The sequence below is a fragment of the Moschus berezovskii genome, chromosome 4 (assembly GCF_049115385.1).
Source record: "Moschus berezovskii isolate FMDL1 chromosome 4, NW_MosBer_1.0, whole genome shotgun sequence".
NCBI classification, from domain to species: Eukaryota; Metazoa; Chordata; class Mammalia; order Artiodactyla; family Moschidae; genus Moschus; species Moschus berezovskii.
The window spans coordinates 88408310-88436209 of record NC_142463.1 but is presented as its reverse complement, the minus strand read 5'-3'; the positions used below and the strand labels follow the sequence as shown (position 1 = coordinate 88436209).

General features: G+C 46.0%; 1 protein-coding gene across 1 annotated transcript in view; it reads right to left on the bottom strand.

The window, feature by feature from the left end:
* ELAPOR1 (endosome-lysosome associated apoptosis and autophagy regulator 1) overlaps positions 1-27900 on the bottom strand; it is an 81756-nt gene that overhangs the window by 8481 nt on the left and 45375 nt on the right. The window contains exons 4-18 of the mRNA XM_055404011.2: positions 26661-26808; positions 26111-26191; positions 25420-25525; positions 25139-25288; positions 18350-18438; positions 13620-13797; positions 12791-12919; positions 12302-12392; positions 9957-10062; positions 9567-9704; positions 8517-8780; positions 5536-5709; positions 3157-3337; positions 2757-2853; positions 1975-2076 (exon numbers count right to left, since the gene is read on the bottom strand). Of these exons, the coding sequence (XP_055259986.2) occupies positions 1975-2076; positions 2757-2853; positions 3157-3337; positions 5536-5709; positions 8517-8780; positions 9567-9704; positions 9957-10062; positions 12302-12392; positions 12791-12919; positions 13620-13797; positions 18350-18438; positions 25139-25288; positions 25420-25525; positions 26111-26191; positions 26661-26808 (2034 nt within the window). The remainder of the gene's footprint in view (positions 1-1974; positions 2077-2756; positions 2854-3156; positions 3338-5535; positions 5710-8516; positions 8781-9566; positions 9705-9956; positions 10063-12301; positions 12393-12790; positions 12920-13619; positions 13798-18349; positions 18439-25138; positions 25289-25419; positions 25526-26110; positions 26192-26660; positions 26809-27900) is intronic.

Genomic DNA, 27900 nt, shown 5'->3' with positions numbered 1-27900 from the left:
GGAAAAGGTCAGTTTTCATTCCAATCCCAAAGAAAGGCAATGCCAAAGAATGCTCAAACTACCTCACAATAGTACTCATCTCACATGCTAGTAAAGTAATGCTTAAAATTCTCCAAGCCAGGCTTCAGCAATATGTGAACTGTGAACGTCCAGATGTTCAAGCTGTTTTTAGAAAAGGCAGAGGAACCAGAGATCAAATTGCCAACGTCTGCTGGATCATCGAAAAAGCAAGAGAGTTCCAGAAAAACATCTATTTCTGCTTTATTGACTATGCCAAAGCCTTTGACTGTGTGGATCACAATAAACTGTGGAAAATTCTGAAAGAGATGGGAATACCAGACCACCTGACCTGCCTCTTGAGAACAGGAAGCAACAGTTAGAACTGGACATGGAACAACAGACTGGTTCCCAATAGGAAAAGGAGTACGTCAAGGCTGTATATTGTCACCCTGTTTATTTAACTTATATGCAGAGTACATCATGAGGAACCCTGGGCTGGAAGAAGCACAAGCTGGAATCAAGATTGCCAGGAGAAATATCAATAACCTCAGATATGCAGATGACACCACCCTTATGGCAGAAAGTGAAGAGGAACTAAAAAGCCTCTTGATGAAAGTGAAAGAGGAGAGTAAAAAAGTTGGCTTAAAGCTCAACATTCAGAAAACTAAGATCATGGCATCTGGTCCCATCACTTCATGGGAAATAGATGGGGAAACAGTGGAAACAGTGTCAGACTTTATTTTGGGGGGCTCCAAAATCACTGCAGATGGTGATTGCAGCCATGAAATTAAAAGACACTTACTGCTTGGAAGGAAAGTTATGACCAACCTAGACAGCATACTAAAAAGCAGAGACATTACTTTGCCAACACAGGTCCATGTAGTCAAGGCTATGGTTTTTCCAGTGGTCATGTATGGATGTGAGAGTTGGACTGTGAAGAAAGCTGAACGCCGAAGAATTGATGCTTTTGAACTGTGGTATTGGAGAAGACTCTTGAGAGTCCCATGGACTGCAAGGAGATCCAACCAGTCCATTCTAAAGGAGATCAGTCCTGGGTGTTCATTGGAAGGACTGATGCTGAGGCTGAAACTCCAATACTTTGGCCACCTCATGTGAAGAACTGACTCATTGGAAAAGACCCTGATGCTGGGAGGGATTGAGGGCAGGAGGAGAGGGGGACGACAGAGGATGAGATGGCTGGATGGCATCACCGACTCGATGCACGAGTTTGGGTGAACTCCGGGAGTTGGTGATGGACAGGGAGCCCTGGCGTGCTGCGATTCATGGGGTCGTAAAGAGTCGGACATGACTGAGTAACTGAACTGAACCTTTACTAATTTGATAATAAGAAGGATCTATTATCTCATTGAGCTTCCCTGTTGGCTCAGATGGTAAAGCACCCGCCTGCAGTGTGGGAGACCCTGCTGGGGTCCATCCCTGGATTGGGAAGATCCCTTGGAAGAGGGTATGCCAACCCACTCAAGTATTCTTGCCTGGAGAATCCCCATGGACAGAAGAGCCTGGTGGGCTACATGGGGTCAATGGGGTCACAAAGAGTGACTGAGCGACTAAACACATTATCTCATTATCTCAAGTCTCATTATCTCATTTAATCCTCATAACAACCCCCTGAAGGAATTTATTATCATCCCATTTTGCAAATAAAGAAGAAGAGGCCTAGAGAAGATAACAGAGCTGGCAGGTATAGGAGGGGAATTGAATCTGGCCCTCAGCCCTAACCATTAGTCACTCTGCTACGCAGCTGCCCACACGCTCTAGAGAGTGAGGGTAGCTTCTACTCTTCTGCTCCATCCTTGACATCTAAAGATCGAGGGTTTACAGCCATGACTGTGTCCCCAAGAGCCCATTAACGGAGCTCAGACGATTTTCTCTTTTGCTTTTCTTCAGTCATCTCTGTTTGGTTCTTGGGACGGAGTGATGCCAAGGAAGGGAGACTGTGTCACATCCCTTTACCTTGGCAGTGACAGACTTCCAGGAGCAGGCTGGAGTGGACTGCATCTGACTCGGATGGTGGTTGATCTCCCAGAGCTGCAAGACTGGGTCACATCATTGGACCTGCAGAGCAAACAGCCCCCATGGGGGAAGGAGTCACTCATTGGTGCCATTGGAGAGCTGCATGGAACAGATACCTGGCAGGGGAAGTCTGGTCTGACACATAGGAGAGAGTGGGGCATCAGGGAGATCTGGTCTAGGGGAAATGCATTGGTCTAGAGAAGGCTGTGCTGTGCTGTACTCAGATGCTCAGTCATGTCTGACTCTTTAGTGACCTCATGGACTGTTGCCCACCAGGCTCCTCTGTCCATGGGATTTCCCAGGCAAGAATGCTGGAGTGGGTTGCCATGCCCTCCTCCAGGGCACCTTCCCAACCTGGGGATCAAACCTGTTGTCTTCTGTGTCTCCTGCATTGCAGGTGGGCTGTTTACCACTGAGCCACCGGGGAAGTGCTAGGAAAGGCTAGCAGATGCAGTAACACTGGAATCTCCTTAGGCGGGACAGGTTGTCCACCCCAGGTCATCCAATATTCCTCGCTGCCACCAGGGGCACACCTGCCCCAGTAATACCCAAGTAGCTGGGCTGGGGAACTCAGCCTTTAGAGCTCTCTGCTGGGCGGGTCTGCTAGACCTTGTTCTGGCTTGACGAGCAGTAGGTGGCTAGAGAGGGAGGGACGCCACAGCCACAGAGATTGCGGGGAAGCCCTGGGATTCACTTGCATTAGCCTGGCCTCTCATTTTCACCTATAGAAGAAGATCACGTCCGGTATTCCCAGGGACTCCGGGTGGAAGAGTTCAGCTGGGGAGGTGATGCCATCCAAAGTCATATCTGTTGTCACCCCTGCCAAATTAGAGCTCCTAGTTAGTTCTCATTAGTAGCATTTAGCTGGCAACCACTTCAGTTTTTCCAATATCTGTTCACATCCCACCTTCCTTCATCTCATCACATCCCTGAGTGGCTCAGGAGAGGGCAAACCAAAGGGTTATCAGTGGCCCCAGGGGCCCTTGGTACCCCAGGATGAGTAGGAAACAGAGGTCAGGAGGTTGGGCCCCTCACCTGGGGCCTTTTAGCTTAGAGTCTGGGAGCCTCACTCACTCTCTCTTCACACAGACACACACTCAAACAGGTGAGAAAGGTACTCACCGATAAGCCGGTCTGCAAGGCTGACAGGCTGCGAGGACACCCCGGCCTTGTAGCCTGTCACCTCTGGGGGAATGATGACCGCCTGGCACACGTAGGCTGTGATGGGTTTGGAGAAACCTGACTCACCCTCGGGGATCCGGAGGTCGGTGACATTGTCTGTGCACACGGACATTTTCTTACCCTGGGCAGGGGGTGCGGGAGGAAGTGGGAGGGAATGTGTGATCACAGAAGAGCTCCCAAAAGGGAACAGGGAACAGTTTTTCCAGGTTTAAAACTTTAGCCTTCTAAGAGCACGCTGCAGTGGAATGATTCATCCCCGTACTAATTACAAGACAGATTTTCAAAGATAAAAAAAAGCTAAGAATAAGGCCTAGGTGTCCTAGTTTCTGGAACTCTGGCCCAGAGATCCTCAGTCTTTTATTTTCTTGGAGTCACCTGGAGCCCCTTATGAGCAGGGTTGTGATGGTGGCAAACTGATTGGCAGATCTAATCTACCAGCCTACCAGTTAAGGGCCTTCCTTATCCTAGTCAGATTTCTAGGCAGATCCTGAAATGTGTAACTGATCTCATGAAATTGATTTGGGCATCTGGCCTGCTTCCCAGTCATTCTCTGTGTCTTCCTTGGAGCTGTGATTCTACCATACTTATCTTGGGAGAGGAAATGGCAACCCACTCCAGCATTGTTGCCTGGAAAATTCCATGGACAGAGGAGCCTGGTGGGCTACAGTCCATGGGGTTGCAGAGAGTCAGACAAGACTGAATGACTAACACTTCCTTTTCTTATCTTCGGAGGAATTTCCAGAGTGTCCTGGGGGTTAAAACAAACCCCATAACCAGCCCTCTCCCTGCCTTGAGGTAGAACATCTTAGGACCAATTGGAACCTATTCCATTTAAAAATATTTATCAGCAGAAGAAAGACTGCTTCTCTTCCAGTCTGTAATAACGCAAACTCTATAAACTCAGGAAAACAGTGGGAACTGGACTCCTTCCTCGAGATTTTGTAATAGAAGAAATATTGAGATATTTTTCCTTCAAAATCCTTTAAATTTATAGAAGATGAATTATAATTTGTTTGCTAATATAAGGTCATTTGTTCAATATTTTAAATTGAAGTGGACTAAGCATTTAGAATGCAGGATTTTCAAAATGATAAATTTAATTAGAAATAGACCCAAGTTGCTAAATCTGGTGTCTTACTTCATTTTCAAGATTGTAAGAAACAGAAAAGGAACATGAGAACAGAAAGGTGTCTTTACATTATATAAGAATAAGGGCGCAAAGAAAATAAAACTCACAGACTCTCCAAATTCCCATCTTTTCTCTCCCAACTCACTGAATGAACCTTTTGCTACATGGGGCTTGCTTTAATTAGTCTCCAGTTCCCAAGTTATCACTAACTGTCACTTCAGAGGCTTTCTTTTAACTTCTTCAAAGGCTTTTTAAAAACAGGAAAGAGACATTTGTCTCTAACCTTTCACAGATAGTTTATTTCTTGGCATGTTCTCTCTATAAACACAGACCAGCTATTTTGCATGCTGCCGAAGATGGGTAGAAGCTGTGTGGAGCAAAGGCCTTACCTCCACACAGAGTCACAGATTAAATGCTCAAGATGCTGTTTATTTTGCAACATTTGAAACTAACTTTCCAACCCCTGATCATGGCTTGTTAGTAATTTAGTCAAGTGCAGTGGTGGTGTGATTACCCTTTACAAATACTTCCACTTTTTAAATGTGCATCCAAAATATTTGCGGCATCCTGAAATGCTAATGGTAACATGGAGTGTCAGCAAAGATACATGTAGATGAAATTATGAGTAGTTTATTTTATCCAGTTTCTAGAAAACAAAAGACAGGTGTCGTGATTTCTGAAGACTACTTTTTTAAGGCAAAAAATATTTCTCCTGCATAGTTTATTTTTAATCAAAGTATAGTTGATGCATGAGTATAGTTTTTATATAACCATTTTGAGGGAATAAAGGTCAGGGAGGAGTTTATGTACACCTTATTCTATTTAAATAATTAACCTATTTTGGCTGGGCTGTGTGGCTTGTGGGATCTTAGTTCCCTGATCAGGGACCAAACCCAGGCCCCATCAGGAAACACACCAAGTCTTACCCACTGGACCACCAGGGAATTCCCCACATTATTTAATTTATTTTTTAATTCCCCTCATCTGATTTTAAACACGTTCATTTTCCTAAATGTTTATAATCCAAATGATTTGATTTTAGAGGAGAAAGTCCGCAGGAAGAATAATAAACATTTGAAAATCTCTGAATTTGCCCCACCCGCTGCTATCTGAACCTCCTGTGTCCTTCGGCCTCTGACTCGCTGGCGCCCCCTTTCCGTTCTCATGCTGTCAGTACTTGTACAGCTTACCTGATTTCCACAGAGACTGAGGGTAAAGTGGTGGAAGTATTTCAGCCCTTTGGAAGTGAAGCTTGGCCCTCCAGCCAGAGAGACGGTGTTTTCCAAAGCCAAGAAGTTGTACTCGAAAGTCCTGGTTGAAGTGCTGACCGAGAAGGTACAGTCATTGTAGCACAGGGAGTGGATCTGAGGGGAGAGGAGTCCATCAGGCTGGCTTCACAGGCAGGGCCTCAAGGGGGCCCATGGAAAGTGGAACCACTCACCCCAGCCTGGTCCAGCCCAGGCAGGGTAAGAGAGGAGGAAGTGTGGACAAGGGGTGGGCATTAAAAGATGTGAAACAGGAGGGAGACTGTGTACGTCTTGCCATTCCAGTATTAGCACATATATGATGTATAAACCTCTCATTTTTTGGTAGGTAGTTGGATCAGATTCTGTACCTTGTTCCTATGCCTAGATTATAAAACTCCCTCAACACACAAGATAGCCCTTCTTACGTTCAAGCAGAAAACAGCACTAAACACTCACCTAGAGCCAGACATCCTGGGATGTGAAGTCAAGTGAGCCTTAGGAAGCATCACTATGAACAAAGCTAATGGAGGTGATAGAATTCCAGTTGACCTATTTCAAATCCTAAAAGATGATGCTGTGAAAGTGCTGCATTCAACATGCCAGCAAATTTAGAAAACTCAGCAGTGGCCACAGGACTGGAAAAGGTCAGTTTTCATTCCAATCCCAAAGAAAGGCAATGCCAAAGAATGCTCAAACTACCGCACAACTGCACTCATCTCACACACTAGTAAAGTAATGCTCAAAATTCTCCAAGCCAGGCTTCAGCAATATGTGAACTGTGAACTTCAGATATTCAAGCTGGTTTTAGAAAAGGCAGAGGAACCAGAGATCAAATTGTCAACATCCTCTGGATCATTGAAAAAGCAAGAGAGTTCAGAAAAACATCTATTTCTTCTTTATTGACTGTGCCAAAGCCTTTTACTGCGTGGATCACAATAAACTGTGGAACATTCTGAAAGAGATGGGAATACCAGACCACCTGACCTGCCTCTTGAGAAATCTGTATTGTATGCAGGTCAGGAAGCAACAGTTAGAACTGGACATGGAACAACAGACTGGTTCCAAATAAGAAAAGGATTACATCAAGGGTGTATATTGTCACCAAGCTTATTTAACTTACATGCAGAGTACATCATGAGAAACGCTGGGCTGAATGAAGCACAAGTTGGAATCAAGGTTGCTGGGAGAAATATTAATAACCTCAGATATGCAGATGACACCATCCTTATGGCAGAAAGTGAAGAACTAAAGAGCCTCTTGATGAAAGTGAAAGAGGAGAGTGAAAAAGTTGGGTTAAAGCTCAACATTCAGAAAACAAAGATCATGGCACCCAGTCCTATCACTCCATGCCAACTAGATGGAGAAACAGTGGAAACAGTGGCAGACTTTATTTGGGGGGGCTCCAAAATCACTGCAGACAGTAACTGCAGCCATGAAATTAAAAGACGCTTACTTCTTAGGAGAAAAGTTATGACCAACCTAGACAGCATATTAAAAAGCAGAGATGGTACTTTGCCAACAAAGGTCTAGTCAAGGCTATGGTTTTTCCAGTGGTCATGTATGGATGTGAGAGTTGGACTATAAAGGAAGCTGAGCACGAAAGAATTGATGCTTCTGATCTATGGTGTTGGAGAAGACTCTTAAGAGTCCCTTGGACTGCAAGGAGATCCAACCAGTCCATCCTAAAGGAAATCAGTCCTGAATATTCATCGGAAGGACTGATGTTGAAGCTGAAACTCCAATACTTTGCCCACCTGATGCAAAGAGCTGACTCATTTGAAAAGACCGTGATGCTGGGAAAGATTGAAGGCAGGAAGAGAAGGGGATGAGAGAGGATGAGGTGGTTGGATGGCATCACTGACTCAATGGACATGAGTCTGAATAAACTCCGGGAGTTGGTGATGGACAGGGAGGCCTGGAGTGCTGCAGTCCCTGGGGTAGCAAAGAGTTGGACACGACTGAGTGACTGAACTGAACTCAACTGAACTGAAGAGGAAGAAGGGTGCCCAGGATAGCAGAAGAAAAGCTACAATCTGTCCGCCCTCCCCCACTTAAAATTCACTGACCCCCAGATTCCTTTTTCCAAGTCTCTTTATGGGAAGCTGAACCATAAACCTCTTTCTTGCTCATTTTAAGGTCCTCGTGTGTTAATGGCTTCATAAAATTGTCAATCCCTCCCTTTACAGCAGAAGAAGCTGGGAGGAGGAAGTTTATGGCAAGAGTCCAGGGTGTCCCAGTGAAGTTGCCAGGGATCTGCAGAACTGCTGCACTTGCTGCACAGCTAAGCTGAGCAATGTCTGCAGACTGCGTAGTGTCTTACAAATGTGTAGCCATGGGGTTGTGATGAGTGAAATACAAATTCACTGAAAAGCACTAATGAATAACTAAGAACTTCTGGTCATGGGATTCACTTTCTCAGATTCAGAAAATGCATGGGGCAACAGCACTGCTGTTCCACTTTAGAAGGAAGCCCTGGGAGAGGAGACAGCAATGACAGTTAACTACATGTCCCAGCGAAGGCAGGTTACCATTCCCAAGAAGGGGCAGCAGAATCCCTCGATAACGAGCTGGAATGAAGTAGGCTGAATTTGAGCCACAAGTCCCCTTACTGCTTCCCTTTGGGTCTCTGCACAGATGCCAAATAACCCTCTGGACCAGAGGGCCACAGATCTCCATTACCCATCACCTGAAGATGAGACTTGTCGATGACTGAGTCCCAGACCCTGAAAACCAACCAGTGCAAGCTGAGAACTCTCCATCTACGGTCACACCCTGGATGGGTTTCCTCTAGGACTCTAACCTGGGAGTATACTAGGGGGAGTGCTTGGGTATCAGCCCCTGAAGAACGCCACCCAGGACCTGGCACCATCTGAGCTGGCCTGTTCAGAGACACAAAGTTAGGATGCTTAACCAACTACTGGCACCTTGTTGCTCTTGGTCCCTGGGCCACAGGGTATGCAGGCCTGGGCACCATAAGGCTGGTGGGCTTTCAGGATCGTGTTAGGGGGACAGGAGTGGCAGGTTCCTGAATCCCGATCAATATAGTAGCCAGCAGGACAAGAGGTGCAGGAGGAGCCCATGTCAGAGGCTTCCAGGGCACACGGACGGCAGTAGGAAGCCACCCCGTCCATGACATTGGTGACGTTGATGGAGTAGATCTTGGCGACATCACTGGTATACTTTCTTCCCTGGAAACAAAGACACAAGAGGAGAGTGAGCTTGGCCTGCCTCGGCCTGAGAAGTAGCAATTGAGTGCTCTGGGAATAACAGAGTATGACTTAATTTTTTTATCCTGTGATACTTGAGAAAAATCCTTAGACACACCCTGTTCTTTTTACTCACCTAACGGTATCTTTTAATGTGCATTTTTTGTCATTTTTAAGTAGACAATTTAGATGATGTAGAAAAATATTCAGTACCATGGGGAAATATGTAGTAGGTATTCATATTTTTTAAAAAGCAGATTTTTCCCCCTTCTAAAAGAAAAAAATGTAGTGAAATAAAGACTGTAAAGAAGATACTCCATATGCTAATTGGGTTATCTCTGGGTAGTAGGATTATGGGTGGTTTTCTTCTTTTTGCTTTTTTTTTTTGCTTATTTCTAAGTTTTCTTCCAGTGAACTTACATTACTTTGAGTTAAGATAATAAAACCAGAGTTATTATTATTAAAGCAAGAACAGGACTGAACAGGGTACACCAGGTCAGGTACCACATATATCCTATCCTCAGGACATATATCCTCAGGACAGTTTCCTGAGGAGGGACAGGTAATTTTTTAGGAGTTTTCAGGGTCATTTGGACAAGGCTGGATGCTCCTCAGGGGCTGGCATAAGCAATCCTCTGCTTGACTCCTTACAAGTCTTCTAATCACTGGATTCTGAAGCTCAACCGCATACTTAAGCTAAGGTAGGAATCCTTCCAGGTTAGGTGGTCTCTCCAGGCGCTGAGCATCTGAGGAAGGGGAGGAGCTTACTGTCTCATGGAAAGTTGTCCTCTGGAAGGCCCAGGTGAAGCTCATGGTAGCATTCTCCTCGATGATGTAGGTATAGGACTGTTTGCCTTTGGAACCTTTCCACGTCTCCACGGGACTGTTGGTCCTAGAATTCACACCCTGAACCCAAGACAGACAAATGAAGAAGGCATGATGGCTGGGCAACTGTGGGGAGAGGGTGCCCATACCGCTGCCATCGTGGGGGCCAGCACAGAGGGCTAGACCCATATGAAATGGTGCAGTCCCTGACAAATAGTTGGGCTCCTTGTCTGCAAAATGACTGTAAGCAGGGCTGTCAGTTATGTTGACACACCAACAGGGCAGAGGGGCCAACCTTCCCGGAAGTCCCAAAGCAAAGGAAGGAAAACATACCACCATGAAGTAGAGCTCACAGTTCACAGAACAGACGGTCTCAAAGACAAATGTGATTCTGGCCACCTCTTTGTTCTCTGTGTCTGCCATCACTGACTGCGGGGGTCTGTGGGGCAGAAATCAGAAGTCGGTTCCAGGGGCCAGACAGTGCTTAGTGAAGAGACCAGACGGCAGCAAAGGGTCTGCTGCAGGACAGGATTAAGTTCTGAGTATGTTGGAAAGAACATGAACTAAATCCAATTCTATCATCCTAGCTATCCAACCTTGATCTAGCTAAACTGTTCCTTTCTTATCTGTAAAAAGGTGATAATATCTTTCTTATTTACCTCCCATCATTATGTGTGCTAAGTCGCTTCAGTCATGTCCGACTCTTTGTGACCCTATGGACTGTAGCCTGCCAGGCTCCTCTGTCCATGGGATTCTCTAGGCAAGATACTGCAGTGGGTTGCCATGCCCAGGGATTGAACATCTCTTGCATTTCCTGCGTTGGCAGGTGGGTTCTTTACCACCAGTGCCATTGGGAAGTCCATCATTGTGCTGTGATCCAAAGGCATAACAGATGTGGAAGTACTTTCTAAAATGCTGAATAGCCTCGCTAGCAGAGTGTGGGCTCCAGACCCACTGACTTAGAATCTGCAGCTTAACGTGATCCCCAGGTGATCCACATGCATGTTAAAGTTGAAGAAGGACACTAGCATAAAACATCAATTGTCTACACTCACTCAGCAGTTCAACCCCCTCCCCATCCCCACCTGAACTGTGGGGGTTCTGCCCTGGTCAAATGAGCAGGTACTTTGATTCATAGCTTTTTTAGCAAAGTTCTCAGCCTAGTCCTTCTTTGGGGAAAGAGAGAGCCATGTCTGATAGGTGGGGATAGCAGGGTGGGGCGAGTAGGGTTAGAAAGTGCTTTACTGCGATAATCATATTTGCAAATTGGAAGGTATTTTGGTGAGTATTATCTCCCAAAAGTCTAAGAAGTTTGCTTCCCTCAGAAACATAAGATATAGCTGTTCAGCTCTAAGTAATGTAAATGAAGGGAAGGGAACCTAATACCTTTCTAGCAAGTACTGTGGCTGAGCATTGTGCCCGGGATGGAAGGAGTGAGCTTGAAGGAGGGAATGGAGAAGCCAGATTGGCAATAGGGATGCTGATTCAGCAGTTCCCCCTCATCTTTAAAGCACATACAGGCAGAAGAGTACACTTGGGCTTTGAAAACCCACTTGTAGCTTTCTTTTTGGCTTTGGGCATGTGATTGACTTCTGAGAACCTCCAGTTCCCAGCTACTATCCACTCAGTGGTGTGAACTGATGGGCTGGAAGAATCATCTCCATTTGAAGTTAGGCCAAAATCACAGATTGTCAATCCCTTTGTTTTACAGACAAGGAGCCCAAAGCCTAAAGGGGCACAGTGGCTTTCCCAAGTTCACCAAGCCAGTAAGTGGCAAAATTCAAGTGCCCTGTCTTTTAGTCCAGTTTTCCTTATACTGTACCACTCTGCCTGTAGTGGCTTTTTTAATGGCAAACAAATTGCTTATTATCCTAAGTGTTCTTGGGGGATGGGGATTAATATAACAATAAGAGCAATCCCTCTCAGGGACTTCACTGGTGGTCCAGTGGTTAAGAATCCACCTTGCAATACAGGGGACACAGTTCGATCTTTGGGAACAAAGATCCCACATATTGTGGAGCAACTGAGCCCACATGCTGCAACTCCTGAAGCCCAGGCGCCACATCTAGAGAGTCTGTGCACCAGAATGAAAGATCCCACGTGCCGCAGCTAAGACCCAATGCAGCCAAATAAATAAAAAACCAATCTTGTCCCATTGAAAGATGAACTATCTATGGGCATTTCTGGCCCTATTTTTTTTTTACAGGTTTTAAAATCTTATTTGATGCTTTTAGGAGGAAGAATTTGAGTAGAATGTGGCCAAATGGTAGGAAAAGCTAGAAGGGATGGGAGAACAGTAGGTAACGTGGGTAGCAACTAAGAACGTATCAGCATTCAGATTAACTCTATCAGACCATTACTGTGGTCTCCTCTGTTCTTTTCTTGTTTTTTAGACTGTTTCTTTTTTAAATTTTAAATTTTTTATTTGTTTATTAATTTTGGCTGGACCTTACAGCATGTGGGATCTTAGCTCCCCAACGAGGGCATTGAACCTATATCCCCTGCATTGGAAATGCAGAATCTTAACCACCAGACACCCAGGAAGTCCTGTTCCATTCTCTGTTCTGGGCTGACACTTCCGCACACCAGAAGCCCTCTCATCTACAACACTCCAAGCTATGTGGGACTAGGATGTAGCCAAGGGTGGCGTGGTTTCCCCTTAGCTTTGTGCTCCTCACCTGAATCCTGGCACGACGAGGGTGAGAATCATGAAGTCATTGTCTGAAGCTCCAACAGCTGAATAAATGTGATCACCAGCCACCTCCCAGCCTGGAAAAGGAGAAGGATATGAGTTAGTGCCCAGTGTTCTCAAGTGCAGGGCAAATGTGCACCCAGATGACACTCTGGAAGAGAAATAACACCATCCTTTGAGGCATCCAGAACCATCACCCAACACAAGCCATGTTACTTACCAGGCTACTTTGGTCAAAAACTCTGAAACTCTCAGAGCAAGACCTCTGCAGTGTGTGCATTGTTTCTAGTTATGTCTCTGAAGCTAAAGTTTGCAGAATATATGTTCTTTGTCCATGGGGAATGGAGCATTCAAGGGAGTGTGAGCATGATCAGCTCATTTTTCTCTAGACATCACTGTTATGAAGAACTGTGAGCTAGGAAGACCCCTTTGGCAGGCAGCTAGCTGAGAGCTCATGGTGGGGGGAGGTAGTTACCTGTCATGCCCTTGTACTCAAAGTTGATCCCGCTGAGGACGGTCGTCTCCATGTTTGTGGGCAGCGTGTTCCACCATTTGTATTCAAATCCCACGGCAGGTTCGGTCCCTGCTGGGCAGTGGCTACAATCTGGGGAAGCCACAAGATCCACGTATTCAGCAGGAAGGCTACAACCACCCTGACTGGAGCTATTGTTGCACAGTCAAGTGGCAACAGTGGTGGGCATCCCCACAAAGGTGTTGCTGAGCACAGTTAACAGCAAGCTGACTCAAAAGCATTCTGACAATGTACTTAGCAAACTTGGGGTGTAAAGGCTGACCCTTCATTCCATATTCCAGTACCCTACTTGCCCATCAAATTATTAATTTCAAAGCTGAAGTGTTTCTTCTAGTCTAATACACATAGTTCATATTATTTGTCACATTGTCATCAGCAAATGCCTTCACATTAATAGGTATACAGATCCCCCCAGCTCCTCTCTTGCAAATTCTGATTGTGTCAATGTGGCCATCCCAGCTCCCCAAACCTTCTAGCTATCATCCCTGCCACATGCTGAAAGCCTCTGCTGTGAGGGGTGTGCCCCTTCAGGCCTGAGTCACATTTGCAGTTGGAATGAGGAGGGAGGCATACAGTTCTCAGGTGGACCCACAGGCAGGGCCAGCCCTGGCCTCTCTTCTGAATATGGTCCTCAGAGGTGGCCTGGCCCTTATTGCCTCCCTCAGAAGGACGTGCTGTGGGTTCAGTTGACATGCTGAGTGCCCATGTGGCCCACCCATATGTGTGGCAAGGGAATGGTGTGAGGCAGGGAGTGGGATGGGAGAGGGGTTACCAGAGCCATTGGAGTAAGAGCCATAAGGGCAGGGCTCGCAGGTGCTGCTGTTGGTCTTGAAGAAGCCCGGGTTGCAGGGTGGGCAGTGGGTCTTGAAACCAGAGGCAGGCAGCTTCACCGCGCCCTCCAGATCCTCGCTGCAGATTTTTGGCTGGGCCCATTTGTACATGAGCTGCGTCTGCAGAAACAGAGCCCGACTCAGCCTGCTGTGTGGCCTTAGCACATCTTCAGGAAGTTACCTTGAGGATGGGGGGGGTTCTGGGCTCTAATGAAAGCTCCAGCAGGGTGGGGAACTTGGTTTGGGTCACCAGTGTATCCCAGGCACATTGCTTGGTGCCTGGCACATGGTCATGCTCAGTGAATATCTGCTGAATGAATGGACTGGGATGAAGAGGGATAGGCCTGTGTGTTGGAAGGGAAGAGGGGACCAGTTTCCTCCAGAGAAAGCCCGAATTCCAGTGTAGAATCTCATTATTAATACTAAAATGTCCCAGGAAAAGCAGCTGGTGAAAATCCCAGAACACAAAAAGGCATGGAGTGGAAGTGGCTTAGGTAACCCCTAGGGGAACAGAGGACTGCTGAGGGGTCCCAATTTGTCTTCTAAGTATTTTCTTTGCTTTTTCATTTACTCAGTAGACACCTACAGAAAGTCTAATATAAACATGTGACTCAGAGATGAATGACGTGGCCCGTGCCCTCAGGGAGCTTGCTCACCGTCTAGCAAGGGCATTGCATTGCATTGCATTGCATGCGTGCTCAGTCACGTCCAACTCTTTGTGACACCATGGACTGTAGCCCACCAGGCTCCTCTGTCCATGGGATTTGCCAGGCAAGAATACTGTAGTGGGTTGCATTTCCTTCTCGAGGGGATTTTCCTGACCCAGGGATTGAACCCAAGTTTCCTGCATTGCAGGCAGATTCTTTACTGCTTGAGCCATTGGGGAAGTACCCTAGCAAGGGCACCATAATAACAATCCCCCATGGGGGTATGAACCCGGTGTTCTCTGGGACATAAAGGCAAGAGCAATGAGGCTGGTTAAAGAGTACAAATTTCCAGTTATAAGATCAAAAAATTCTGGGGATCTAAGGTACAGGTGATTAGAGTTAGCATGGTGATTTGAGTTAATAATGCTGTATTATATACTTGAGAGCTATTAAGAGAGTATATATTAAACATTCTCACCACTAAAAAGAAATGGTAATTATGTGCCCTGATGGTAGTTAGCTAGCTCTATGTTGGTTATCATCTTGCAATATGTAAGTGTATCAAATCAACTGGTACACCTTAAACTTCCACAATGATATGTGTCAATTATATCTCAAAAAACCTGAGGGAAAAAGGCAAGAGAACTGATCAGACTCCAAGTCAGTGAACAAGAGAAGCACTGTCACTTACTAGGACCTTCCCTAGTCTTTTGATGGAGGCATTGGCTAGAGAAGAGCAGATGAACTGCAGGAGGCCCCTGGTGAGTCAGGGGTGAGGTTGGGCGATGTCAGGCTTCCTGTGTGGTCCTTGGGCAAGAGACAAAAGGACTGCGTTGAGGTAATGATGCAAATGCGCTATGTAGCATACCATACATGTGAGAAGGTGGGTGGACAAGGCATCAGTCCATTTTATTCCGGATAAGGTCTTGACAATGTCTTGAAAGGGCCTCGTGTTGCCTTCATTCAAGATGAACCCTGGGACAGACACTTGTGCCCCTGCTCAGCTCAGCCTTTCTCTGTGTAAAGAGCAGTCAGTGGCCAGAGACCTGGACTAGTGACCTAACCTTATCTCACCCAGCTCATCTCCTTGATTCTTACAGAGAGGTCTGGGGAGCCGCTGGACTGACTTGGGCCACCTCCTGGAGCAGCACATTCAGCAGCCCCAATGGATCCACAATACCAGTCCCTGAGAAACCACTGAGGCACAGCAAAGGCCATAAAGGCAATTGCAGGAGTCCTTTGATTTTAAGAGCTTAAATTATTTTGTTTTTTATACAATTTTAAAGGTCACTTTCCATTTACAATTATTACAGAATATTGGCTACATTCCCCATGTTGTACAATACATCCTTGAGCCTATCTCATACCCAATAGTTTGCATCTCTCCTACCCCTATGTTGCCCCTCCTGCCATTGGTAACCACTAGTTTGATCTCTGTATCTGTGAGTCTGTTTTTTTTTTTTTTAATATACTCACTTGCCTGCTGCATTTTATCTTATTTATTTTTTATTTTTTTTATTGGAGGCTAATTATTTTACAATATTATATTGGTTCGTTTTGCCATACATTGACATGAATCCGCCCCGGGTGTACATGAGTTCCCCTTCCTGAACCCCCGTCCCACCTCCCTCCTCCCTTTATCCTCCCTCTGGGTCATCCCCGCACACCAGCCCTGAGCATCCTGTATCATGCATCGACCCTGAACTGGTGATTCGTTTCACATATGACAACATACATGTTTCAATGCCATTCTCCCAAATCATCCCACCCTCACCCTCTCCCACAGAGTCCCAAAGACTGTTCTATACATCTGTGTCTCTTTTGCTGTCTTGTATACAGGGTTATCATTTGCATCTTTCTAAATTCCATATATATGCGTTAGTATACTGTATTGGTGTTTTTCTTTCTGGCTTACTTCACTCTGTATAATAGGCTCCAGTTTCATCCACCTCATTAGAACTGATTGAAATGCATTTTTAATGGCTGAGTAATACTCCATTGTGTATATGTACCAAAGCTTTCTTATCTATTCGAGTCCTTTGATTTTAAAATACAGCTTAAAAGACAAAGTGAAATTCTGAGACTGAGCAGAACCAGTGTGGGCCTGAGGGCTGACGCTTCCATAAGACACTCCTGGAGACCATGTCTACTCCAGAGTTCCTCCCTGAGCTGTGCTGTGGCTGGGCTGCAAGGTGGGAGCACTGGCTCTGGTCCCACTCATCTATAGGCCCCCAAGGTGATCAGGGGATGGCAGACACCCAGGCTTGCAAGCATCAAAGCACACTATGGATCTAGAAGTCCTTTGCCTGAACCAGGAGGGAAAAGAATGGGGCAGAAGAAGCAAAGACAGCCACAATCAGCCACATGTTATATCCTGGAGGGAGAAGAGGAGCAGGATTGTCCTCTTAATTAGTGGGTCGACTGAGACCAAGAAAATGACAGTAATTCTTTACAAAGTCATGAAGAACACCAGACACCTTAGAACTGGGGCTAAGGTACAACTGATAGGATCAATCATTTTGCTTGGCTGCTGGGGAAGGGGATTTTGCTCAAAAAATGAGAATGGAGCCAGCCAGTAGGCAGGCGGTAAGAGATAACTATAAAAACAATTGCCTTTAAGGACCGGACTTCATCCCACACTTAATTAGCAGAAAGAGAATTGAGCCAGCCATCCAGCCAGCGAACATGTATGCATCCTAATAGCCAACCACACGCTTAGTGCTGAATGATGCAGAATTCCCTACTCCTGTCTTCTTGGGAGGTTCTGGTTTAGGGATACAGACAGGAGAGTTCATCCAGAATTGCTGAGCTAAGGCAGATCCCACCCCTTGTGCCCTTAAGCCATCCCTGTTCACTTCCTCAAAGTTCCCAGGCACTTGCCTGGCTCCTCCACACCTGCTGCATTCCCTGCCTGGGGAGCACTCTGGCTTTTCTCCACCTGACTCAGGTCTCTGCTCAGAGAGGTCATTCGTACCCTCTCTAAGCAGGAATAGAGACTGAGATGTAGAGAAGTAGAGAACAAGTGTATGCATACCAAGGGGGAAACAGAAGTTGGGACGAGTTGAAAGTTTGGGATGTACATGTGCATCCTGTTGATACTATGGATAAAATAGATCACTGATGAGAACATACTGTATAGCTCAAGGAACTCCACTCAATGCTCTGTGATGACCTAAATGGGAAGGTAATCCAAAGAGAGGGATTGTTTATCTGTTGTCTCTCCCTTCACTCTTAAGTGCCATGAGGGTGGATGTTTCCTTGGCTCTGTGAACTGCTGCGTACCTAGTGCCCAGCACAGAACCTGGCCGTTCACAGGAACTAATGACCTCCTCTGAAAGACCCGCCTTGGCCCCACCCTCCAACCTGGTCACTCCTCTTCTGGGTTCCCCCAGGGCCCTGCATACAGTCAGGCCCATCTTTCTCCTCCCCACCATCTTTCTTCTCTCCTCCTCAGGGCAGAAGCCCATCTTATTCATCTTGGGTTCCCGGACTGGAGTACAGAACAACAGCTGATACCCAAAAATGACTGCTGACTCAGTGGTGGAGCAGACTACAAAGGAAAGTCTTTCTGAGGCAGAAAGCCTGCGGGCAGAGACGGGAATAAGTCAGGCTGATCTCCGGTGAGCCAGGAAGCAGGAATCACCCCCTATATCGGCCTACAAGAGCAGTGCCGAGGGGACAAGTCTGATGAGAAAGAAGAAGTAAGTATGGATGGACAGGCAGTCATTGCCCAGGGAAGGAAGTGAATGGAAGAAGCCAAGCAAAAGAAAATGAAAGCATTTTTTTTTTTTAAGCAGAACATATGTGAGTGAGCAGCGGAACAAATGTAGCAAACAGTTTCTGACCTGAAAATGAGTGAGGTCGTCTCATTTTGCCTCCCCACGGGCCCCGGGGTCACTGCAGAGGTCTGGGGGTTTTCTGCGGCATGGGGGTTTTCTCAGGTGACAGCTTCACTGACCGCTGGAGCTGCAAATCTGGCAAAGCCCAAGGGGCAGGCAAAGGGGTCCCAAGACCGTGCTACCTACCTCTCCATTGGCATCACAGGCCGTGTGAGTGTAGAAGTAATCTTTATCTGTGCAGGCTGGCCGTGCTTTGCAAGTAGAGGATCCTTTCTCTAAATGGCAGAAGCAAGGACAAATATTTGAAGTGAAGGAAGCAGAGCTCTTGACCACTTGCCCATGATGCTATAACACCCCGGACCCTGGGGTGAAGCACAGCACAGATTGTGCAGAAGTAGACAGTGCTGCACACACACCTTCCCTTTGCCCGAGTGGCTTCATTTCCAGTCCCTGAAGACCTGTTCAGATATCCTCTGTGCTTCCCTCCCTGATGCTGAGAAACCACTGGCCTGCACTGTGGAGCAGGGCAGGGGAGGTGGGCTGGCCAGAGGACCATTGAGGGGGAAGGTGGCCGGAAGGGGCCTCTGCAGATTTCTCACTACCAGCCCAGTTCCCTGGAACCTGCCATCTTCCAGGTGCCTCAGAACACTGACTGTGTGGGTGGTTTTTCTACTCCTAAAGGGTTGAAGCAAAACATAGGAAAGCTTAGGACAGTGCCTCTGAATTTTCTCTTAATATGTGCCTAGCATGAAGGCCTCCCGCTGCTGCATTTCCTCTTCTCCATTCAACCATCCTACACAAATAAAGTGATGGTTTAATCCCACTCTTTCCACTTTCTCCACCCACAGTCTTCACAGCGTTCTCTTTAAGACTTGACCTGGACTTCATGAAAAATGTTATGAACGATCATTTTATTTACTTTACTTTCTGTGTGTCCTTATACCTAGGTTGGTTCTGCTTTAACCCTATGAACCCCTGGATAGAAACAACTGTTTCAATGAATCCCTCTTTATTTTTTAAATGGTGAAGGTAAACTTTATTTTATTTTAAAATATTTATTATTTATTTGGTTGTGCCAGGTCTTAGCTGCGGCATGCAGGATCTTTAGTTGCGGCATGTGGGATCTAGTTCCCTGACCAGGGATCGAACCCAGGTCCCCTGCATTTCGAGCACAGTGTCTTAGACACTTGACTACCAGAGAAGTCCCTGAATCCCTCTTCAAATAAATGGATTTTACCTTTTTTGAATTACAAATACTTTTCAGAGTTTGAAAAAAAAGAACTGTTTTCCTGTATCCTGAAAAATATACCTAATTCATATAATTATTTAAATTAATTAATTTTAATTGGAGGCTAATTACTTTACAATATTGTAGTAGTTTTTGCCATACATTGACATGAATCAGCCATGGGTGTACATGTGTTCCCCATCCTGAACCCCCCTCCCCCCTCCCTCCCCATCCCATCCCTCAGGGTCATCCCAGTGCACCGGCCCTGAGCGCCCTGTCTCATGCATCAAACCTGGACTGGCGATCTATTTCACGGTAATATACATGTTTCAATGCTATTCTCTCAAATCATCCCACCCTCGCCTTTTCCCACATAGCCCAAAAGTCTGTTCTTTACATCTGTGTCTCTTTTGCTGTCTTGCATATAGGGTTATTGTTACCATCTTTCTAAATTCCATATATATGCATCAATATACTGTATTGGTGTTTTTCTTTCTGACTTACTTCACTCTGTATAATAGGCTCCAGTTTCATCCACCTCATTAGAACTGATTCAAATGCATTCTTTTTAATAGCTGAGTAATATTCCATTGTGTATATGTACCACAGCTTTCTTATCCATTCATCTACCAATGGACATCTAGGTTGCTTCCATGTCCTGGCTATTGTAAACAGTGCTGCGATGAACATTGGGGTACATGTGTCTCTTTCAATTCTGGTTTCCTCAGTGTGTATGTCCAGCAGTGGGATTGCTGGGTCGTATGGCAGTTTTATTTCCAGTTTTTTAAGGAATCTCTACACTGTTCTCCATAGTGGCTGTACTAGTTTGCATTCCCACCAACAGTGTAAGAGGGTTCCCTTTTCTCTGCATCCTCTAATTCATACAATTTTTTAAAAATTTCCAGGGAATTCACTTTCTCCAGAGTGAACACCACTGCTTTACAGAGTGCCAGGACAACACTGCTCCAACTGCTACTATTCCTGGTGTGACTGCTCTGTCGCCTGCAGGTAAGCAGGTGATGACGGTAAGACTTTCTCTATATATATATTGCTTGATGGGCATTTTAGTAGTATGGAATGAGATTGTTAAGTCAGACAGATCTGGATTTGGATCCCGTGTAATCACTTAGTAGCTGTGTCATTTCTGGCAAGTTCCTTAACCTCTCTGAGGTTACAACCTGTACAGCAAGAAGAGTAACATCTGCCTTGCTGGAATCAGCACATGCCTGACACATTGTAAGTAGGAACTTGCTAAATGCTGGTAACTATTATCACCTGGATTTATAAGAAACCTTTTTATTTGGTAACCATCATGGGACTTTTAATAAGGATTAAAGTTTCCCTTCTCTTCCAGTTAAGGCTTATTTCTCAACTGGTCCTTTCTTCCCAAGGCAACAAATGAGCTGCTAGACCTGAGAATCTGCTGCTGCCATGCTGTTGGTCTGCACTGGGGCCTCTTCTGTCCCCATCTCGTTATTCTGGTGAGAGGAAGCTACTGGCTGAGAAGCAGCTGGGGTCTTCTGAGCTCATTTACTCGGTTAATAGGCAAGGGTCTATTTCAACATAAGGGGATCCAGGGACTCCTGGTTTTGACAGACCCGGCAAGGAGAAATTTGGGGGGGAGATGCTGAAAACAAATCAATTCCCAGGACCTTGCATATTAGATTTAGCAAATTGCAACTTACATGTTAGAAAGTGTGTTCCACATAATCACCTTTCTCTGCTTGTCAAATATTTATTCAAACTGACACCCCAGCTCCAGGTTTCAGCAAAAGTGGTCCAGCTGTTTACACACTGACAACTGCTAGACTGGTTTCAATAAATGATTAACCCAAATGCTGAGCCAGACCTCACTTTCCTAGCTCAGGTTTCATCAAGGTGTTAAAACTGGGGACTGGTCAAGTTTGAAAGACTGGCCTAGATGTTTGGTGAGAAAATGAAAAGTGATTCCTGTAGGATTGGCCCTGGGCAAAACTGTATGAAGATAAAGTTTATTTGGGGGCTCCACCTGCTCATTTTGCATCTTCTTCCCACCTCCGTAAGTACAACCTTCTCATTCTAATCCTTTTTATCCAAAGAAAACATTTCCCCTGACCATTTAAGTACCTAATGAACACAAAACTCAGCTCTGACCCCAGCACAGACTCTGGGCAAATCCCTAACCTCTCTAATGTTGTTTAGTTGCCAAGTCACGTTTGACTCTTTGCAACCCCATGGACTGTAGCCTGCCGGGTTCCCCTGTCCATGGGATTTTCTAGGCAAGAATAGTGGAATAGGTTGCCATTTCCTTCTCCAGGGGATCTTCTGACCCAGGGATCAAACCTGAGTTTCCTGAATTGGCAGGCAGGTTCTTTACCACTGAGCCACCAGGGAACCTCTCTGAGCTTCTGTTTATTCATTTGTAAATGAGGAAATCACTCCTGCACTGTGCTATGAGTAATAAATGAGATTGTTCTGTAAACTGTAAAGTGCTGTACCCGTGACTTATTATTGTTACCTATACCCAGAGTATTGTCACAGTAGAAGACTTCTGGGACAGGCCTTAATGCAAATGAATAAATAAAACTAGTTCTTACTACATGCCAGACACTGTTCTAAATTCTTTGTTTTCACCAATCCACACAATGACACCATGAGGCAGATACAATTATTATCATTCCCATTCTAGAGGTGAGAAAACCGAGGCACAGGCAAGTGACTTGCCCAAGGTGGCACAGCTAGTAAGAGGTGGAGCAGGGATTTGACCTGTAATGATTTTGTTCTTGGACCCCATGCTCTGAAACATTATGCTATTCTACTAGGAAATAAGTCCCTAGTATTAAACATAACACAAAGGAATTAGCCCTAATGATAAAATTTAAGCTATCAGTAACAAAGACACTTTCCATCAAGGCTTTGTCCTTGACATCTCCACCCTCATCCACTCCTCCATTGTCCTGGATATGGACAATGGCGCCTGCTGAAAGAAATCTGACTGTGGTCTCCGGCTCCAGCTCTTCCTTTCCTCATACCTTTTCCAAATGGAAACCAGAGTGGACTTCAAAAGTACAAGCCAGATTACGTCATTCTCCAGTTTTAAATTCTTTGTCTTCCACTGCTGATAGGATCAAATCCCATTTCTGTGGCTGTGGCACAGAAGGGTTCATCCATAACCTGTTCCCTGCCTACCTATTAGCCTTCGATGCTAATTCTCTCCAAGTAAGCTCCAGTGATGCTGAGTTATTCCCGGATCCCTGAGCCTTCTGGCCGTGGCTCCTTCCAGAACATCCTGCCTCCATCAAATCACAAACTCATCTTTCAAAACAGTTTATCTGTCAAGGCCACACCTAGTACAGCCTTTCCTCCCTCCCTAGAGAGGACTGGCCACTCCCCTCTTTTGCTTCCACCACACATTACACTCAGCACTCCTATCTCAGCACCTCCTGTACAGAGGAGTTACTACACTTTGTGTTTTTTTAACCACCTTTCCACTTTTGACATAAGCTGGAGGGCAGGTTCCAGCTCTAACCCCAGCCCAAGCTCTGGCACTCAGCCTGGTGAGCACTCTGAATATATTTACAAATGAAAGACTAGCTGCTCACAGGGTCTCCTGTCACTCCCTTCATGTACATTCCACCATAGGCTCTCGTCATACTCTGCATTTTTGAAATCTCCCACTGACTTTGTATTCTGGAAGAATCAAATCCCCAAGAAATTCGATGCTCTTTGTACCCCTGAGTTGAACTTATTCTTCATAGTAAAAACTCACTTTCCAGTCAAGAGGGTGGATTGAGAAATCAATGGCAAAATAAGACTAGATGGCAAGAATATAAACTTCCAAAGTAATACTTTCATAACAGCTCTGTGGATAGACATCCATTTACATAGCGCTGATCAAAACACCCGTAGGCATTTTTTCTAGAACCACCTTGCCCTTCAAATCCTGTACCACAGCGGGGCTGGAAAGGGAGCTGGAGAAAATGACTAACAAAGGCTGCTATTGACAGAGCAGGGAAGAGAAATAAGAAATTCAAGTGAAAAAACAGGAATTTAGACTTAAAGATAAAAACTTCCCCTAAGAGCTAAACATTTCTGTTGTTGCTGAAAACTACACTCATTGGGCAAGATCTGAGTAGATAAATAGGACTTTTGTTTTAGGACTGGTGTAGAAATAAGCAGTTCACAAGGTCAGTGGCTGGTCTTGGCTGAGCAAACATGCACTGTAACGCATGTGCGAAGGGAGATGTGTCTGTGTAAAGATGGGGGGCGGTCTGCTAAGAGAGGGCCTTGGGCTCGGTGTGTGTGTATCGTTGTTTAGTTCCTAAGATGTGTCTGACTCCTTTGCCACCCCATGGACAATAGCCCACCAGGCTCCTCTGTCCATGGGATTTCCCAGGCAAGAATACTGGAGTGGGTTGCCATTTCCTTCTCCAGGGGATCTGCCCAAGCCAGGGATCAAACCTGCATCTCCTGCCTTGGCAGACAGGTTCTTTACCACTGAGCCATCAGGGGAGCCTGGATTTGTATATAGTTCTGTGTGAAAAAGGAAAATTGGAATAGTTATGAGCATTTGCAGAGTAAGGGAGAGGACTCTTTTTCTCTCCCTGTCTGTTTGTTTCAGAACCTGCCTTAGAGATTGGTCCCTGGGCTCTTGTCTGAGCACAGGGCCCTCTGGGGACACTGCCCATCTTATACCAGAGCACTGCTGCTCCCCAGATCCTCTCAAGTAGCCAGGTTCCATTTCTCAAGTTGGGCTGCTTCAGGAAGTTATCCAGGGACTGCAGAAATAGGCTGGTAGTCACTGTCATCTTATTTTCCTTTAGAGGAGTGGTTTTCAAACTGTGTTCCAAGGAACCCTGGATTTCTTGACAAGGCCTGCTTTAAATGTAGTGGATGCTTTGAGTTCAATGGATAAAAGATAATAGCTTCTTGCTATCAAAATGTTTTACGCATCAGTACAACCTCATGGCTCTTCTAAATTAACTGATAATTGTTATAAATTAAAAAACAAATTTATACCTCTTTATCTACTGTATATAATATTTATAATATTATTTAAGGTTTTATTAAAAAACAAAAAACAATTCCAATCCCTTTCCCTAGCTTTTCTAATTCCTCTAATTCTGAGCTGCTTTTTCTTTTTGCTATAGTACCCTGCACTTTTTGCTGTCTAATATACAATACACTTTATTACATATTTATTATTTAGTTATTATAGTTATTACTTATTCCATTTACATTCCAGGATGTAAATTCTATGAAGACAGAAAGTGAAAATGTTAGTCGCTCATTCGTGTCCAACTCTTGGCGACCCCATGGACTGCAGCCTGCCAGGCTCCTTGTCTATGTAATTCTCTGCAAGAATACTGGAGTGGGCTGCCATTCCCTTCTCCAGAAGCTCTTCCTGACCCTGGAATAGAACCCAGGTCTCCTGCGTTGCAGACAGATACTTTACTAACTGAGCTACCAGGGAAGAGCATGAAGACAGGGATCCTTGTCTAATTTGTTCACTGATGTATTCCAAACACCTGGAATGAGGCCTGGCAGATAGTAGTGGCTTGATAAATACTTACTGAATGATTTCATTTCAAGAGTGGTTGGTGGATTAGCCAGGCTCTTCCAGGGCTCAGAAAGCAAGGGCTCTAGAAGAATCATCTTCAGCTCGGCCAAAAGGATGGCTCCACTTCCTGCTCATCTCTGTATATGTTGGTACCTCCCCCACCCACCCCCCTGCCACTCCCAAAACACCAGACTCTTCCTGCCCTCACCTGAGTATTTGTCAGGGTCACACTGGTGGCAGGAGGTTTCTCCCTTATTGGAATAAGAGTTGGCTGGGCATAGTTTGCAGGAGGAGGAGCCCTGCTGGTCTGCGTACGTGCCAGGTTTGCAGGGGAAGCATTCTGAAGTGTAGGCCACCCCTGGGGAGGAAGAACACCACAGAAAGGCAAGGATTGAGCCTGGAGACTGAGGGCCCTGGGGGCTAACCCCACCCTCCCCGCAGAAGTCAGCATCAGACCCCAGACCCAATCCCACTGTCTACAATCCATACCTGTTATGGCAATGTTTCTCACCAGCACGGGCTTGGAAACTTTGGACCACACTGAGAAGGCTGTGGTTCTCCAGTAGAGGACATTATTGCCTCGATTTAGCTCAACCTAAAAACCACAAACAGGAAAGAGTTCACTCCCAGAGACTGATGCTGCTGGTCCATTGCATCAGCCTCCTGGGGGGACCCCTCCTGTTGCAGCCTGCATGGCAGCTCCTGTTCTGCTCCTCTCCCTCCGCCACCTCAGCATTGCCCTTCTGCCCCCTTGGCTCGGTTCCTCCCTCCTTCTAAGCCTCCTCCTCCAGCTCTCTCGAAGTCCTCTCCTTTGTCTCCCTCAATCACATCTATCTTGAGCATTTCTATGGTGAGACCAATAAAGGGACCTGAAGACACTGACAACAGAAGGTGGAATCTCCCTCCTTTTCCTTCTCTGGTTCTGTTTATCCATGCCCAGCCCCAGGAAACTGGGCCTTTTAAACCTGCAGAGCTCTGGTCCTTGGGGTCAAGCCAGAGGAGCGAGTCAGTTCACATCCATATTATGTCAACTCATGAGGAGAGAAACTACAACATCCTCATGTTGTCAGGCTCCTCCCCTCCAAGGAGTGAAACGTGGAGGCCCAGACTGGGAGGAAGAGGGCTTTGTCCTTGATCCCTTTTCTGGGGTCTCTAGGGAGAAGGCTGCCCTGATACTCACACTGTGAAATTCCCATCCTTTCTCTGTGGTTTTCATCCACCTCGAGTCATCTGCATTGGGCTGGCACTGGTCATTCTGAACCTGAGGCAGCAGGAATTTGAGATCAGAGTCTCATCTTTCTAAGGAAACAAGTGTCTTACCCCACAGAGCACCAGCCCTCCACGGGCCCCTCCTATGGGAGAAAGACAGCTCAGAACTCATGATCCTTGAAGTAGGGCAAGAGCTACTTACTCACACAGGATGTCAGTACATGGACACTAAAGAAATTTCGCAGAACTCAGAGCTATTTTCATGCTGGAACACGGGAAAGCACCTAGGACTCTCCCAGACTGTACTGTTCCCCACCAGGGTCCTTTGACTTCCATCTTTTCTTTAACTCTTAAAGCTTCAGCTCATTTTGACTACAGTTCTCTCCAGAGGGAAAAATGACTGTGAAAATTTCCCAAGTGGAACTGTGTGTGATTTCTGTAAATGCATCTGAGCTTTATAGGGTCTTTACCTCCCACCTTCCCACCTCCCCCTGCTCCACTGCCCCCAGCCAGGGGCTTACAAAAAACTCGAAGATGATGCTGGAGTCTGGGTAGTAGTATTCAAAGTTAACAGTGCCAGACTGCTTTAGGTTGACGGCATACATCAGCGTGGCCGTGCACTCGTCTGTGTTGGAGGCGATATAGTCTCCCAGCGGAATCCACTTGGACCTGTGAGGAAAAGGGAGCCAAGTTCACAGTCAGGAGACCAGCCCACCAGGGCTTGTGCGATCTCAGGTCTCATGTCCTACTAGGTCTCTGCAGAATTTCAGACTTGTGATTCATAAGTGGAAGCTTACACCTGAAAATGCTCAGTGAAGAATGACCTCTAGGTCAAAGAGCCTGTATGTATAGCCAAGAGGAAGTTATGTAGGTGCTGCTGCTACTGCTGCTAAGTCACCTCAGTCGTGTCCGACTCTGTGTGACCCCACAGATGGAAGCCCACCAGGCTCCCCCGTCCCTGGGATTCTCCAGGCAAGAACACTGGAGTGGGTTGCCATATCCTTCTCCAATGTGTGAAAGTGAAAAGTGAAAGTGAAGTCGCTCAGTCGTGTCCGACCCTTAGCGACCCCACAGACTGCAGCCCACCAGGCTCCTCCATCCATGGGATTTTCTAGGCAAGAGTACTGGAGTGGCTTGCCATTGCCTTCTCTGCATGTAGGTGCACCCCCGCATTATACAGAACTACCCAGAAGATAGACGGCAGGCAAGATTCTGCAGGTGAGGAGTGGGGGCGGTGGGGGGGGTAGATAACATTTATTGGTTGCTTATTAACTCCCAGATAATGAACTACATATTTTGTGTTCCTGATTTCTTTTTATCAGTAAGAGGAAGTGCAATTTTGTCCCCATTTAATGGATATAAAACTGAGGCTTGTTGAGTGTCTTGCCCAATATAACACAGCCAGCAAGTGACAGGGCTGAGATTCAAACCCAGATTTGCCTATTTCAAAGTTGTCAAAGAAAGTAGATAAAGTTATTTTGTAGAACTCAGAAATCTATCCAGTCTAATCCATCTGTTTTTTGTTTGTTTGGGTAGTTAATGTCCACTTTTAGATGCTACTCAGTTCAGTTCAGTCGCTCAGTCGTGTCCGACTCTTTGCGACCCCATGAACCACAGCATGCCAGGCCTCCCTGTCCATCACCAACTCCCGGAGTTCACTCAGACTCATGTCCATCGAGTCGGTGATGCCATCCAGCCATCTCATTCTCTGTCGTCCCTTTCTCCTGCCCCCAATCCTTCCCAGCATCAGAGTCTTTTCCA